The 17,482-nt window shown below is 48.0% G+C and overlaps 1 protein-coding gene across 1 annotated transcript; it reads right to left on the minus strand.

Annotated features, from left to right (window-relative positions):
• Positions 1 to 192: 192 nt before the first annotated feature.
• Positions 193 to 10,379, minus strand: LOC103078311 (thyrotropin-releasing hormone receptor-like). The gene is given in 5 exon segments (XM_082931167.1): positions 193 to 276; positions 5,268 to 5,318; positions 6,382 to 6,609; positions 9,626 to 9,848; positions 9,850 to 10,379. Coding segments are annotated over 5 exon segments (1,116 nt in total).
• Between the last annotated feature and the right edge of the window lie 7,103 nt (positions 10,380 to 17,482).

Below are 17,482 nucleotides of genomic sequence, written 5' to 3' on the forward strand. Positions count from 1 at the left end.
GGGAGGGCAGTGAGCACAAGCACAACGCTAACATTGCCTCAAAGGGTTTAATCACCTCCCCCCTGACACTCAAGGCTAAATAATGGAATTCAACATGTTTCTGCAACACAGAGCAAACACATCTCTTGGTAGTTACACAGGGAAGCTGTACTTACCCACTGAGATGCGGTTGTTCTCCAGCATCACATCTCTCTACAGGAGCCTCTGAGCATGGTCCAGGTGCCGCCACTCCTCCTGGGTGAAGTCTGCAGTCAGGTCCTTGAATGAAACCAATCTCTGAAAGAATACGTTTAATCTGAGGTGAACAGAAGCCCAGTGGATCCCTGGGGTGCCCCCATCCTCCACTTTGGAGACCACTGTTGTGATCGTGGAAATCCATAAAGAGATATTTGTCAGCAAGGACTATTAAGATTTGTGATCAAATTTGCATTTTGGAAGCAATGCTCCAGAGCATAGGGGTCTGCACACTACAGCCTGTGAGCCTAATCCAACCCACTAAGACCCAAATCCGGCCATGCCCATTTGTTTACACGTTATCTATACTGCTGTCACACTACAGCAGCTGTGCTGAGTTGATTTGACAGAGACCATAGGGCCAGCAAAGCCAAAAGTAGTTATTATCTTGTCCTTTATAGAAAATGTCTGCTGTCCCCAACTCCAGAAAAATGGGAAATGGATTAAAGATCAAATTAGAGGGGAAGAAAACTAGGACACCACAGTGAGACATGACCACAGGCAGCTCTGGTAGGGGTGGGAAGGAGGGAATCAATCCTCCATGATGAGGAGCCAGAGGAGTTGGCCACTAATCGGTTGTGCATGGGAGATATAATGTGCAGATTATTTTGTTCCAGATCTTTTTTTGTTTTTTGGTATGCGGGCCTCTCACTGCTGTGGCCTCTCCCGTTGCCGACCACAGGTCCGGACGCGCAGGCCCAGCGGCCATGGCTCACGGGCCCAGCCGCTCCGCAGCATGTGGGATCCTCCCGGATCAGGGCACAAACCCGCATCCCCTGCATCGGCAGGCGGACTCTCAACCACTGCGCCACCAGGGAAGCCCTCCAGATCATTTTGGTAGCATCATATGCTGAGATTAGGAATACAAGACAAAACCAAAAAAAGAACTGAGCATAGGAAACTGATGCATTGCTGCTTCAGATGCCATGCTCGAGTCTGTGAAAGATACAAGTAGAGATGTCCAGTGGGCAGTTGGATATTCGGTTCTGAAGTTCAGAAGAGAGAGTGGTGACCAAAAGCAATATTAGAAGGCATAAATAACGGGGAAGATCTCTATGGACCAATATGGAGTGATTCCCAGGCTATACTGGTAAGTGAGAAGGAGTATCTATAGTATGCTACCTTTTATGTAAGAAAGGGGATGTAAGAAAATACACATGTATCTGCTTATGTGTACAAAAGGAAATACAGAAAGGGTAGACCAGAAACCAAAGAAACTGGTTACCTTCAGGGGACAGGTGGGAATAGCTGGAAAGAATGGGGGCGACAGGAATGGGGTAGAATGGGATGGGGGGAAAGTGACAACTCTCTAAGTGTATCTTTGCCTGTGGCTTCACAGACATTCTTATTGATGCATTTCAAGGAAGGTGTGGTCAGACTGTCAAATGCAACAAAGAGTTTAGTAAAGCATGAACTGGAAAATACCCACTGGATTTGAAAATATTTACTGGAACAGATTCATGAGTGTGGTGGCGGCAGACACAAGACTGCATCAAGTGAGTTGAAATGACATGAGCAGGTGAGAACCGTGGTTCAAGCAACTCAGAACAATCAGAGAGTGGAGGGCACTTCCCTGGTGGGCCAGTGGGTAAGACTCCGTGCTCCCAGTGCAGGGGGGCCCAGGTTCAATCCCTAGCCCGGGAACTAGATCCTGCATGCATGCCGTAACTAAGACCCGGTGCAGCCAAAAATAAATAAATAAATGAAAATAAAACCTTAAAAAAAGAAAAAAAGAAAGACAGAGTGGAGATTGCAGGGAATGACATGTATGTGTTTAGGAAGTAATCTCCTTAGCTATGCCTGGTACCCCTTGCCTCCAACTCACAGCCTCACCAATCCTCCAATGAAGTGTCTTTTCCTGACAAATCTGTACCCTGCCCTTCCCCTTCCATTGCAACTCACATCTTTCTTCTGAAAGTTGAACTGAGGCTTTGCTGAGTCACAATAATCAGTGGTCTTTGAATATGGTATGATCACCCAGATTCTGCTCACCCTGGAGAGGAAAATTCTGGTCCAGTAATTCTTTTTTTTTTTTTTTGCGGTACGCGGGCCCCTCCCTGCTGTGGCCTCTCCCGTTGCGGAGCACAGGCTCTGGACGCGCAGGCTCAGCGGCCATGGCTCACGGGCCCAGCTGCTCCGCGGCATGTGGGATCCTCCCGGACCGGGGCACGAAGCCGCGTCCCCTGCATCGGCAGGTGGACTCTCAACCACTGCGCCACCAGGGAAGCCCCTGGTCCAGTAACTCTTGAATATGCTCCTTTCAGGAATTGTGTCTTGGCCTTAAAATCCTAGGGAGAGATTTCAGTTCAGAAACATGTTCTTCCAGGTGTGATTTCTGTCCTCGGCGCCTTCTCCTTTTTCCTTCACTGGGATGGTTTTGTTTCCACCTGGGCGTAGCGGCCACTTTTCCATTAGCTGGAATCTGCACTTGGGGTCCCAAGGTTCAAGTGCCTGGTGAGCCGGACCTTTCCCAAAATCCAATCAAGGCTGCTGAGAAGTGAGACAATACCGCAGGAGGCAGAAAGAGCCTAGAAGCCTCGATTACGCCTTGTGAGCTAAGAAAAATAGGTCCAATGGCTTATCAAAATACATAGTATAACTGCTTTCTAGGGCACACAGAAGGCAAGTCATCATGCCAGAAAAACCCAATGTGTAGGCAGAGGGGAATGCATATTACAAAGATCATGAGACTGGGAGTAAAACAGACTTCATTTTAAAATCGACTCATTCACCAGAGAATAAATCACTTTAGCTCTCTGTAAATGAGGTTTTAAAATGTGCTCCAACAGGGGGCAGTAATGCCGATTTCACAGCCTGGTTGGGAGGGTTGAGGGAGATATCTAAAAATCTTTGTAACACTGATTGCGAGGGATACGTGTCGAGGGTGTATTATATTCTGGGCTTGCTTTTTACTTCAGAACAACCCTATGGGGCAAATATTATTCCTAGCCTCATTTTACAGATGAGAAAACAGGATAAAATAACATGCCCTGGGATGCAGTGCTGTTCTGTGGCAGCACCTGGTCTGAACACAAACATCATGCTCTTAAAACCTCATGCAGCGCTGCAGACACCACCCCCCAGCGCCAGCCCCCTGAAATCGTTTCCAGTCCATTCTCTTCAACTGAAGCTCACATCTTTCTTTTAATAAATGCTTAGTATAAAATAACTAATATAATGATTACCATATTTATTTCTATAAATATTCCTTCCCTTCCCTAACGTCCTCCAGTATTCTTCAACCCAGCCCAGCAGGCTGCAGATCCAAGCGCCTCAGCGGAACTTTGGGGATCAGATTTTAGCCATTTGGATGTACAAACCTTGCACCTTCACAGAGCACCTTCTTCAGGCAATGAAGGGCTGCAGGCAGCGCCCGCCATGAGGCCGGCAGGTCAGGAGCCCGGCCCTCGCTCCCCTTCTCCGGGACCATGGGAAACCCGGCTCCGGGCCTCTCTGGTGAGGCATGCGGGGAGAGCGCGCATCCACTCTCCGAGGACCGAGGCCAGCTCCGCCCAGCCACTTCCCCTCCAGCCCCCGAGGGCTCGGAGCTCCCCGCCAGTCATTTAATTTGTGGGTGCACCCGCTTCGCTCTCAGTTCACCAGACCCAGGTGACCACGGAACGCCGCGCCCCGGAGGCTGCAGGACCCTCCGCGGGAAAAGCCTAGAGCAGAACAAGTAGACGCGCCCACATAGAGAGCCGAGGCCCCACTTGCGCAGAAGAGGCCGCCGGGTCGTCCTTCCCAGGTTTTCCAAAGGGCGGTCGACGCCTTTCCGGACTACATTCCCCATAAGGCACCGCGGCCACCGCCCACAACGGAGGGCTCCTTAGGGGAGCCTCTGTTGTCCTTACTCAGCTTGGTTGATTGCTAGGAACCATTAGATACAAAAAGAAAAGGTGCATATGAATTTCACCGAAGACTATAGATGAGAAGAGAAGATTACAGACTATGAGGTGTCCACCAAAATGCTAATGATTCCCCAATCCTTATCTTTCTCCTAAACTTCTCTTAGGAACACCAGAGGTATATAGTCCCTTATTCTTCCTACTGTTTTTCCCACTCAACATCAGAACACACACTGGGGAGTATACCCAATGAGCATTTTAAATGTGAGAAAGCCTTCTATAGTATATATCCAGGATCTCATAGGGGAGCAAGCAAAAGAATGTAACCAACACAGCAAAGCTTTCACCTATTTTGGTGAATCCATGTAAATATTTTGAATGTATGAAAACGTACAATTCAAACATTCTCTAATCCAAGAATTCATGCTGAAAGGAAATCTATCAGTGGGGAGCATTGCATGGCTAGTCCAGCTTATGGCTTGGAAAGAGCAGGGCTGGAGGATTGGGTGACGGCAAGAATATCCAAGGAAAAGACGTGTAACAGGGAGCTCAGCTCGGTGCTCTGTGATGACCTAGATGGGTGGGATTGTGGGGGAGAGAGGTCCAAGAGGGAGGGGATATATATATATATATACATATAGCTGATTCACTTCACTGTACAGCAGAAACTAACACAACATTATAAAGCAATTATACTCCAATAAAAAAAGACGATGTGAAGACACAGGGGGAATGAAACCTACAAGCCAAGGAACGCCCGAGGCTACAAGAAGCTAGGAGGAGGGCTTGGCGAATTTCCCTCACTTCCCTCAGGAGGAATCAACCCTGCCGACAAGTTGATTTCAGACTTCTAGCCTCCGGAAGTGTGAGACAATAAATTTCTGTTGTTTAAGCCACCCAGTTTGCGGTACCTTGCTACTGCAGACCTAGCAAACTAACACAGAAGGCAAGATGGCAGAAGGAATGATTTATTGAGGACAGGCAGAAGTTACTGCAGCGCTATGGAAATTTTTTAAAAGGAAAATACTTAACACCAAAGGTAAAATTTACCTATGAGCCTGTACCTAAAAGTGATGATTTATGTAATATTTTTATTCCCTTTTCTTCAGTGCTTATCTCAGCGAGGATCTGTGTGTATTCTATTCTTTCCGCCTTTACACACACACACACACACACACACACACACACACACATTTGAAATTCAACTAGTAAGCTAAGAGTACTCTCATAGTCCTCTTCCTAAAAAAAAAAAAAGCATTTATGGCAGTGGGCAAAAATTGTGAAGATCTTTGTGTTTGTATTAGTTTTCTATGACTGTGTAACTAAGTGTTAAGGACCTGGGTCCTTGGAGTCTAATCAGTAGAAATTGATAAGAGGCCACAGTGGAAATTGCATTGTCAATATCTGCTTGCTGGTCTGCCTCTTTCCCGTCCTCCCTCCAGCCATTCCCTCCTCTCCCACCCCTTTCCCATTGCTCCCCTCCCCTCCTGCTAGCCTTTCCAGACTGATTCATCACCTCTGAGGACCAGTCCCTGAGCTCTGTGCTAACAAGATTGAGCCATGGAGTTGGGGACCTGGGAAGCTCTAGAACTCAGACCCCATCCCCCTATCACTTTCCCTGTTTCCCCCCTTATTCTTGCAATAATTTCCCCTCTGTTTTTTAAACCATTCATTCAACAGATGTTTATTGGAGCACCACCTATATGCTGGAATCAGCCTGAGATTCACTATCTCTGCCGTAGATTCAATGCTGGGATTTCTACCCTTGCAAGACCCACTTATGTCGTATTGTCCAAATAACTCAGAAGAGAGATATCCATATACATCACAAAGAAAATATAAAGTCATAATTAATTTTGTTCTAATAGAGCTATCAGGAGGATTGTAGGATGGCGTCATGTTCCCCTAAGAAATGTTGAAGTTTTAACCCCCAGTACCTGTCGATGTGGCCTTATATGGAAATAGGGTCTTTTCATGATCAAGTTAAGATGGGGTCATTAGTGTGGACCTTAATCAATGTTAATGGTGATCCCTAGGGTTGTGCAGTGCACAACCTGTGCACCTCTACCAAACAGCCCTGGACACCACTCTTTCCTCCAAGAGCCATGTTTCCCCAAATGCATGGAGACCCCTTCACCTCAGCAGGGGCAAGAGGGCCTTGCCCTGATGTGCCAGGATCCCCTCCCTGCCTGGACATCACACTTCCTGGTTCCTCCCAAGAGCCCAGTCTGTGCTGGGAACAGTCTTTGATGACACTGTAGTAAACAGGGGTGGCTTCCTGGGGTGGAAGCTGGGGCACGGCCAGCCGGCACTGAAATAGCCCATGGAAGGCCTCCCGGCAGCGCTGGGACATGAGGGCATAGATGATGGAGTTGACTGCGCTGTTCACATAGATGCAAAGGAGGCAGAAGAGAAGGAAGCCAAGGTTGAGGTAAGGCGGGCTCAGGAAGGAATTCACCACCACCAGGGTGGGGTAGGGCAGCCACAGCAGAGCAAAACGGACCACCACCACAGCCAGCATCTTGGTGACCTGCAGGGTAAGACAGGAAAAAAGAAAGGCATGGGTGCCAAGGGAGAACCCTGAGTTCTGGGTCTCTCTGTGAGCTTGTGGGAGGAGTAACCCAAAAGAGTATCCGGGCCTTGCCAAGCTGTTCCCTCATGCATGCTCTCCCTTCAGCTCCATCCCCACCTAGAAAACCACTATACAGTCTTCCCTGCCCTGCTCAAGCTTTGGGAAACCTCCCAGCTCCAATCTACCTCCAAAGCCCTTGGATGGGCTACCACATACTGTAAGCAAATTCATTCACCCGCTGAGCCTCAGTTCCTTCTTCTATACGATGGAGACACAGTGCTGTCTTCATCATAGGTGGACATGAGGAGGGAAGGAGTTAGTGCCAGTGAAGAATGTAGAACAGTGCCAGGCGTGTAGTAGATGCTTATGTGGGTTTACTGCTGCTGCTGCTACTACTACTAATATAAGCTCTACTACTATTACTATTGCAATTGCATGAGGTTCAGAGCTGGGCAGAACTGGGTTAGAATCCTGGCTCCACCACGAACCACTTGTTTGGCCTTAGACATGTCCCTCTCTCCCCGGCATTCCCGGCCACACGCTCCCCTCCGGCTCTTTCACTCACCCTGCTCCCTCCCTCCTGAAGCTCCTTCCTGCCTTTGGCCTTGACCCCCTGTAATGCCTCTCCCTGCCCCATCCCCTTCACTTCCTAACTCTTCAGATCTCAGCCAGCGCTTCCCTGACAACATAGATTAAATAAAGCCTCCTAGAGGTGGTACACACTGGAAGGTGTTTCAAAAGATGCATAGTTTCTAAATTCCGGAATGAAGTCACCACAAGGGGACATCTGTCAATGGAGCCGGACATCCTTAATACCTGGAAGGACAGCAGCTCACACGTGCTCCTGGAGTCCTCAGTGACCCCTTCAGAGACCAAAACATGGGTGGCAAGAGTTCACTTACTAGAGCTTAAATTGCCCAAATAGTTCTGGCGCTGGCTCTGTCCAGAAAACCCTGGATACATTCAATCAGCTCTGGGGAATAAGGGAGAGACAACTTTCTGATCAAGGAAGGAGCTAGCCTGGAATGTTCCAGCTTATGATCACGTCTCAGAGTCCATGAGTTTAGTTCCTTTCCTGAGAGGCTTGGTTCTGGCTAAGGCAATAAACTCCCGTGCTATAATATTCTCCAGGAACTCTGAAATCGCAGGAATTCCCTAGTAGGTCTTGACTCCTGATTTTACCGAATTCAGATCCTTTTCCTTTCCGTTTTAGGTTCGTTTGGGTGATAAATGCTGGATGGCAGTGTGTGGGCTCTGGAGCCAAGTTGCCTGGGTTCAAATCTTTGTTCTGTCACTTATCAGCTCTGTAACCTTGGGCAGCCTCTCTGTGACTCAGTTTCCTCATGTGTCAAACTGAGATGATAACAGTTCATACATCATAGAGTTGTTATAAAAATTCAAAATGTAAATTTGTATAAGCACTAGGACCAGTGCCCGGCACATGGCAAATACCTAACAAATGTTAATTGTTGTTGTTTTGTTGTTATTATTATTCTCCACCTTGCACTGGGCTTTCTGGTTTCCTTTAATGCCTCTTCCCTGTTGGAATTGTACATTGCATTCTGCAAGGACTCTCGTAGGCATGAAAGGAACACTCGGTTCATAGACACAGCCCACCCAGTATGAAAAGAGACATTAATGTCCCAACAAAACAACCATAATAGGTAGCATAGGTTGAATACTTACTATATGCCAGATTTATAATATTTACTACCATCCGTTGAGGTAGATGAGCACTATGATTGTCCTCATTTTACAGAGGGATCAAGTCTCAGCAAGGTGAAATGACTTACCCAAAGCCACACAGCAAGACCCCTTAGCAAAGCTATTAGGAGCCAGAACCCAGGTCTGGAATACTCTTTTCACCACCAGAAGTTTCACCGAAAGCATGCAGGCAGGAGTTTGACCCCAGTCCTTTCAGGTTGAGCCTGAGAGTGGGAAACAGTAGTAAATAAGCCAGTGGGAGGGCAGGAGGTTCATTTGTCTGGCACCGAAAGTTAATATTTCAAACCTGCTCAGCCTGTGCCCTGCCCCCTTCCCTCTAATAGTTGCTTTGACCTAAAGTGGCTGCAAGCAGGATGGACCAAAGGGGCTTTTGAGGGCAGCTGGAAGAGCCCCCAACAGTGTGCCCACTGGAGAGGCAGGGACATGGCACATGTGGTCTTTGCCTGTCTCGGGAGTGACTCAGCCAGGACAAGGTGTCCTCCCGCCTCCCCTGTGAGCTGTGGGTGGGGGTGGAAGGCTGAAGATAAAGGCCAGTTGGGCCCAGAGAACACTCCTCCCACCTGCATTCCTAGAAAACCTTTGGGAGGCTGCACTGCTGGAATGGGGGTGGGGGAAACGAGGAGCCTGGACACATGCGCTCCTGCACACAGTTCCCTTACAGTGTCGCCTCTGTCGCTCCCTTGTCCCCTCTAAGCCTGTATCCTTGTCCATAAAAATAGGTATGAAACCTCCCAAACAGGGATACTATCAGGAACCATCAGAGAATCAGGCATACAGTAAGTACTCAATAAATGCTGAATTTCTCTCGATCTCCCCAGAACCCATCCTCTTGGGCTTTCAGACTGTCCCGGTCCATTGGAGCAGTTTTAGTGCCAGATGGCGTAGTATAGTCTTGGGAAAGTCACTTCACCTCTCTGAGCCTCACTTTCCCCATCAGCAGAAGAAAGAGAATACCAGCTACGGTGTAGGGACTCGCTCAGGAAGTTTAATAACAAACCAAGATGAATTTAGCGTTTAGTTTGTGACATTGACTCTAAATGAATCATGCCATTTCTGTGCCATTACCTCATACAACAGGAGAGGCAACGGAGGCTCAGAAACGCTCAGAAGTGATGTCGCCAAAAAGAAGCCGAGTAAGTGGCACCACCTGGACTTGAACTTGAGCTTGACTCTAGGAGGGCCCAAGCTTCCATCCACCAATCTGCTGCTGGCTCAGTACAGGGGTCCGGATGAGGAGGGACATCCCTACCTGCTTTCGGGAGTTGAGGTCACCCCTCCTGCCGCGGGAGGAAAAGCGCCCTTGGCCAGCGGGGCCGCCCCGGTGCACAGAGCCCGGTCGTCCCCGGTCACCAGGAGGCAGCGGCCCCGCGAAGAGGACGCGCGCTATGAGTGCATAGGACATGGTGGCCAGGCCCAGGGGCAGCGCATAGAAGAGCGCAAAGTCCAGGAAGTAGACGGGTGGGTAGACAGCATGACACGAGGTAGCCGCACTGCTCCTGTACGCCGTCTGCTTACACGGTCTCGCGCGTGTCCACCAGGAAGAGCCAGAGCGCGTAGGCGCCGGTGCCCAGCCACACCAGCGCTGCAGTGCGCTTGGTCCATGCCGCGGTGGACAGAGCCTGGGCGCTCAGAGGACGGCAGTTGGCGAGGTAGCGCTCCACCTTGGACGCGTTGATGCCCACGTACTGCACGTAGGTGATGCCCAGGCAGCCTGCGTGGCCGAAGACCCAAACCCGCGTGGATGCCGCCTCGGCCACGGTGGGCACTTCAGCAGCCAGGAGCCCCAGCAGGTCCGCGGTGGCCAGACTCACCAGGTAACAGTTGGTGGGTGTGACCATGTGGCGGCTCTGGACCACCACCAGGACCACCGTGGCGTTGCCCGCCACACGCACGGCGCACACGAGGGGCACCAGGGTCAAGGTCACCGCCCGTACAGCCAATGGAGGGTGGGGCATATGGGGCCCAGGCCTCGCGCGCTCAGGGTGCTCGGTGGGTTTCTCCATGCGCCCCTGTCCGTGCTGTACCCCGAGTTAGGCAGCGAGTTAGGGAATTACTCCCGGCTGCGAAGGTGTCCTCGGCGAATCTCCGTTCAGGAAGCTGCAGGTCCCGCAGCTGTCTCCAGATGAACTGGTTTCTTCAGCTCCCTGTAGGGTCTCAGTTTCACTACACGGACGCTGGGGACTCCGAGGAATCAGGAATTAGGCTCGTGCTGCTCAGTTTCCAAGACGACTTGTAGCCGGCGTTGGCGCGATCACTCCCGGTGTGGGGTTTACCGCAGGGGCTCGTTCTGGATTGTAGGGTCGCGCTCTAGCAGTGGACCGGGCACCCAACTGCCGCCCCCTACAGGAGCGACTGCTGGAGCCCTCTCAGCTCTTACCTCCCCTCTCCAGGTTCGCGAAGCTCAGGACTCTAAATCCGGGTATCCAGTCAATGAAGCGCGGTGCGTACTGACCGATCTGCGCCTCCCTAGCCTTTTTCTTCTCTCTGCTTTTCACGACCACCCCAGGCAGGCTCCTCTGCTGGAGTTGGCTTGTCCTCTGCATTGATGCCACTTGTCTGATTGTGGTTGCACACGGGGTCAGGTAGAGGGATGCAGGGTGCGCTGGGGAACGGACGCCTAAAAGGGGCAGTGGGATCTGGCGCCCTGCCTGCGCGCCTTTGCCCTGGGCTTTCGTTCCCTCCCTTCCTTCTCTACAGGAGCGGCTCCACTGGGCAAGGGCGGAGGAGTCCGCGACTCGCTGGCTTCCCAACACAATCCTGGTATCCTGTCGTGTTTTCCCTGGCAGAGACTTCAGGCCTACTGTTGACAAATGGGGAACCAAGGCCCAGAGCTGTGGGGAAGGAAAAGTATTTGTCCATCTAGACTTGGGTTGGTCCTGTGTCCTCCTTGTCACCTTTTCACTTTCTCCTGCTTACTTTTCCCAGTTTTTTTTTTTTTTTTTTTCCCCCTCCTGAAGAAAATCTGTAAATTCTTGGAGGGTGTGCCCCACCTTCCCACAAGGGTTTCTCCCATCTCTAAGACTGTGCCACTCACAGGGCACAAACCTGTTAGGAATCTTTAGCTCTGTTCCTGCTACAGAAAAGGTGCTTAATGGTAGTCGAAAGAAGGAAAAAACTTGTTTCTTCACTAGAGGAAGCTTCCTGAAGGTGGGACCACGCTAAGCCTCATAAAAGGCATAAAGGCTGCTTTCCAGGGAGCCTAGCTTCCTGCCTGCACATAGCAGATGCTGAGGAATTATTCACTGCTGACGAGCCATCAACTTTGCTCTCTAAAAATTATTTCTTCATCTGTGAAATGGAATAATAATGATAGAACCCACCTCAGAGTGTCCTTGGGAGGCTCACATGATTGATGTGGGAAAAATCCATGTAATGCTTAGCTGTGCTTGACTGTAGTAAGGGGTGAATATATTGGTAATTACAGTTATACACAGTTCTCTGTGTGTCTGAGCAGTTTGCTCTGCTTACAGAGCTGATAAATGGACAAAAAAATTAATGAGGGGGAACTTGGCAGAGGAGTATTTTGGGGGCACCAGGCAAGGTCCTATTGCCCCCCATTGTCAGTCTTTGTAACAAATCATGACTAATGTATATGAAACACCTAGTATTGCCTGGTGATATTCTGTGTGCTTTACAAGTATTCTTTAATTCTATACTCACAACATCCTATAGGGAAAGTATTATTAGATGCCCATTTTACAGACAAAGAAACTGAGTCCCAGAGCAGTTAAATAACATGCTCAAGGTTACATAGGTTAGTAAGGGGGCGGAGTACTAGAATTTGAGCACAGTAGCTTGACTGTGGAGTCCATGTTCTTACCCACCATGCTATACTACCTCTCAGCAATATTCTCTGTGATCTTCATCAGTAACAACAGCAAAGCATCCTACTTGGAGCCAAACACCAAGGCAGGTGCCTTACATTCATTATGTCTATTTCTCACAGCCCTATCTAGGCAGGTATTATTATTCCCATTTTACAGATGAGGAAATTAGGTCCAGAGAGGAATAATTTCCAACGTCATGCAGACAGTAGGGACCAAACAGAAGCAGAACCCCAACACTCCCAACTTTATGCTCCCTGCCCCCACTCCAATCCCAGCTGTCCCTTGCTCAGCTCTTTCTAAGGTAGCAAAGGCCAGTTAAGTCCAGGATGCCTCCTCCCTGCTCCAGGTGTGGCAGTCCTCCCTGAGTGTGGTCCAGAGCAATCCTTTTAGCCATATTAATTGCAAGTGGCTCCTGGACTTCTCTAAGCCTGCCAGCTCCCTCTCCCCTGCCTAATTGAGCTGTTCAGTTGACAGCAACAAGGCGTAGTACTTGGCAATGAACTAAATATGTCTAAAGTGGAATTCTTTGATTTCCCCTATCCTACCTCATCCATTTCTAGTCATCTTAGCAAAGGCACCAGTTTCTAAAACATCCACCCAGTTTCTAAAACCAAATATTTGGGAGTTATTATTTCTCTCTGTCCCTCACCACTGACATCCAATACTTTGGCAAGTTCTTCAATTCTACCTCCAAAATGTACCTCAAATTAATCCATATTTCACCACCATGTTCTCTAGCAGCACTTTCATTTATCCATAATCTTTTGTTTGGGCAACTGCAATTGTTTCCTAGCGGGTCTCTCAGCTACGTTCTTGTTCCTCTCTCTACAGACAGCATCAAGGGATCCCTTAAAAAATATAAGCAATTCCCCTGATTACACCCTTCAACAGCATCCTTTTTCACTTAAAACAAATCCAAACACTTTATACAAGCCCTAGAATCCCTCTGTGATGTGGCCCTTTTCTACCTCTCCCTCTTACTCATGATGCTTCAAGCATAGCTTCCACCTTTCTGTTTGGCTTACATGGTATACTAGGTTGAATAGTATCCTCCCAAAATTCATGTCCACCAGAACCTCAGAATGTCACCTTATTTGGAAATAGGGTCTTTGCAGATGTAATTAAGACGAGGTCATACTGGATTAAGGTGGCCCTAAATCCAATGGATGATATTTTTATAAGAAAAAAGGAGAGGGAGATTCAGACACGGAGACACAGAGGAGACATTCACAGGGAAGAAGGGCATGTAAAGACGGAGGCAGAGATTGAAGTGATGCAACTACAAGTCAAGGAAGAAGCTGAGAAGAGGCAAGGAAAGATTCTTCCCATGAGCCTTCAGAGGGAGTAGGCTCTGCTGACACCTTGATTTCAGACGTATAGCCTCCCAAAATGAAGACAATAAACTTTTGTTTTAGGCCGCTCAGTGTGTGGTAATTTGTTACAGCAGTCCTGGAAAGCTAATAGATATGGCAAGCTCCTTCCTGCTTTGGAACTTTTGTACCTGCTGTTCCCTTTACGTGGAAAACTCTTCTACTGGGTCGTCACATGGCTGGTTTCATTTCATCCTTTCTGGTCTCCACTGGGATCTGTCTCCTCAGAGATGCCTTCCTCAACCACCCTAAAGTCACTTCCCTTGAATCACTGTGAACCACAACTCCTTTACTTTTCTTCATAGCACTTACCACTATGAAATTATTTTATAGATTTCTTTGAAGATTTATTTGTTATCTTTCTTATCCCAACAGAAGCAGGCTACATAAGAATCACAGCTACATACCCAATACCCAGACAAGTACCTTGTATATGAGAGGAACTCAATAAATATTTGTTAAATGAACTTATTAAATAAAGGCTCAGAACAGTCAAAGAAGAAAACTTTCCCAGTGTCACACCACCAGGAAGTGGCAAAGCTGTGATTTAAACACAGGTGCTCTGATGCTAGAGCCCAAGCTTATAACCATTATGCAATAACATTATAGTTAACTTTGCAGAGGAGAAATAAATAAAATTTGGGATGGGGCCCAATAAGAAAATAAGACACAAAAGAGATTAATTTGACTCTAGTTATTGGGGTTAGGGTATGGCAGCATCAGCTGGAAGAATAAGACTGGGTTTGCAGAGCAAGTCTGACCTAGAAGATTAACTTTAATTTAAGGCCAGGAAGAAACCTTCTCTTAACATAAGGTTGGGGAGCTGTCCACGGCCCCTAGTGCTGAATTCCAGGTTTGAGTTGGATGGTGTCATAGAAGCATCTTCCTCATCCATGGACACAGCTAAGACAGTGCATCCTGAGAGCCAGCTATCTGAATGGTGCTTCCAGCTTCTCACCTTCCTGATTATCCCAGAGCTGAGCTCCCCGGTTAAGGCAGTTCTGGGCTCTCATTCCTGGAGGTCCCCTCCTCCAGCCCTTCCAACCGTTTGTAGGGACTCATTCCCTGTATTAAATATCTCCTGGCTTAAAATATCTAAAGAAATTTCTTTTATCTGTAATGAAACCCTGACTGATAGGACACCCAATTCACCCACATTAGTTCTTTCTAAATTAGATCAACTTAGAGTTTCATATTTCTTTTTGCTTCCTTATCTACCCCTTACTCAGATTGCATGCGAAGAAAGCCCTAGACGCTGACCCAGCGAGCAAGAAAGCTTACTTTTTGGGAAGTATAGGGGCGATGATGAAAAGATTGTAAACTCCTATTTTGTTTTTTAAATCCCTATTGTTAAAAGCAACAACAAAAAAACCAGCTCAGGGTTTTACAATAATTAATCAGGATTCATGGTCCCCCAGATCCACTCTAGCCAGAATTTGGAGGGGAGCAGAGGAGGGAGGCCAGTTTGTCCCCAGGGAATCCACAGACCCTCTTTCTGCTACACTGCCAGCTCAGGACAGGTTGCCCACATTCCTTGGTTCAGGGCCCCTTCCTCACAATGACGTCACTCCAACCTCTGTTCTGGTCATCACATTCCCTCCTTCCTTCCTCCCTCTTATAAAGACCATTGTGATTATATTGCCTCCCCCCACCCCCCAGAAAATCCAGGATAATCTCCCCATCTCAAGACCCTTAACTTAATCACATCCACAAAACCCCTTTGGTCATGTCAGGTGGCATATTCACAGGTTCTGGGGATTAGGGTATGGACAGCTTTGGGGGGCATTATTCTGTCTACCACATGCGTGGTACGAGGGAGCTGGCCTTAGGAGGCAAAGCGGATGTGCTTCCTGGGGCCTGATGTGATTCTCTCAAACGTACTGGCTGCTTAAGTTGAAACTCTTGTCTGGGGATGTATTTCTTTTCTTTCCTTTTCTTTTTTTTCAACATCTTTACTGGAGTATGATCGCTCTACAATGGTGCGTTAGCTTCTGCTGTATAACAAAGTGAATCAGCCATACGTATACACATATCTCCATATCTCCTCCCTCTTGCATCTCCCTCCCACCCTCCCTAGGGGATGTATTTCTTAGTGCTTTGTATCTTTCCCTTTGGCCACAAACTTGGCCTGATGCAGGCTGCTTCCAGTGCCTGACTATTCCCTTCTGCAAGCCCAGAATCTTCAGGAAGGAGCCGAGACCAGAGAGAGCGCAATTCTACCTCGAGATATCTGGCCGTTCAACTAATTGTTCCTGAGCCCTTGCTCAGGTTCTGCTTTAGATGCTAGGAAAACTGTGGAGGACCAGACAGATAGCATGGGATTTACATGTTTGTGGGGATGACATGAAACACACCAGCAAGTAAACAAAAAAAAGAGGCAGCTAAACATACAAATGCATATGGAATGAAGGATATTGATAAGGGTATGTATAAAGATGGTAAAACAACTTAATATGATAGATCAGCAGTCAGCAAACATTTTATTTAAAGAGCCAGATAGTAAATATTTCAGATTTTCTAGGCCATGTCTCAACTACTCAAATTTCCCATGAGAGCAAAAGAAGTCAGAGACAATACTTAAACTAATGGGTGTGGCAATGGTCCAAAAAACTTCTATTCATGGAAACAGACCCGATTTGGAACTTGCTGACTCCTGTGATAGAGTAGAACTAGGTGGGATGGGACAGTTTTAGGTAGAATAGTCAGGGAAGGCTTCTCTGAGGAGGTGACATTTGAGCTAATGTCCAAATGATGCAAAGAAGCTGGCCATGCCGAGACTTGAAGGAAGAGTGTTCCAGGATGTGGGAATAGCAAGGGCATTGCCCCGAGATGCAAACCAGCCTCTGAGGAGCTTAAGTCCATGCGGCCAGGGCATAGTGAGGGAGGAAGAGGCTGGCTCAGTCAAGATTTTGTGACCCAGGAAAGAGCTCTCAAAGGGATAACTACAGAGAGCTTTTTTTCTTTTTCTTTTGGCCTCACAGCATGCAGGATCTTAGTTCCCTGACCAGGGATTGAACCTGTGACCCCTGCAGTGCAAGCACAGAGTCTTAAGCACTGGACGGCCAGGGAATTCCCTAAAGAGAACTTAATGAAGGCATAGAGGTGGGGACTTGGTTAAGGGAATGATAGTGACACCCCCAGAGACCTGTACCTGGTAGATGGAAGCTGTGCCTCTCTGGAACGCAGGGGTAACCGTAGCAGTGGGAGCGAGGTCACCCAGAGCGTGGAACGTGGCCTTTGCCAAATAAGTGCCCAGAAGGCCGCAGGGATAAACAGCCTGACCTCGTTCTCTCTTCCCACTTTAAATCACCTGCCGGTGCCTCCCATTGGCTGAGCCCAACCAGGAGTCAGAGGTCAAGGGAACCAGGGTGATAGAACCACTAATGTCAGACTCCTGGGAAAGAGAGCAGGTGAGAGAAAGGCAGAGAACGACCTGGAGGGAAAAACAGGGAATACCAAGCCCACAGGGTATGGAGTTGCGATTTTATTGTAACTTCGATAGGGGTGGAGTTGCCATAAAATACGGATTACCCATCAATTTGAATTTCAGATAAACAACAAATATGGGTTTCGTATAAGTAGCCTCAGGACATACTTATACCAAACCCGTATTCATTGTTTATCTGAAATTCAAGTTGAACCAGGTGTCCTGAATTTTTATTTGCTAAACCTGGCAACCCTAGATGGGAAAACCCTGAAGGAATTTGAAGCAAAGGAATAACAATCTAATTTAGAATTTAATAAATACATTTATTTATAAAATTAAGAAAATTTTAATGACTATAAATAAGTTCAGAAGGTTCAGAGACACATAAATAAGTTCCAGGGGCGTTTAGACACAGTCAGGGTGCAAAGTCTCCATCTACCAGGTACAGCAGCCTATGCAGACGGAAGCCTGGACAGACGCCT

This window comes from Lipotes vexillifer, unplaced genomic scaffold, assembly GCF_000442215.2.
Source record: "Lipotes vexillifer unplaced genomic scaffold, Lipotes_vexillifer_v1.1 scaffold565, whole genome shotgun sequence".
NCBI classification, from domain to species: Eukaryota; Metazoa; Chordata; class Mammalia; order Artiodactyla; family Lipotidae; genus Lipotes; species Lipotes vexillifer.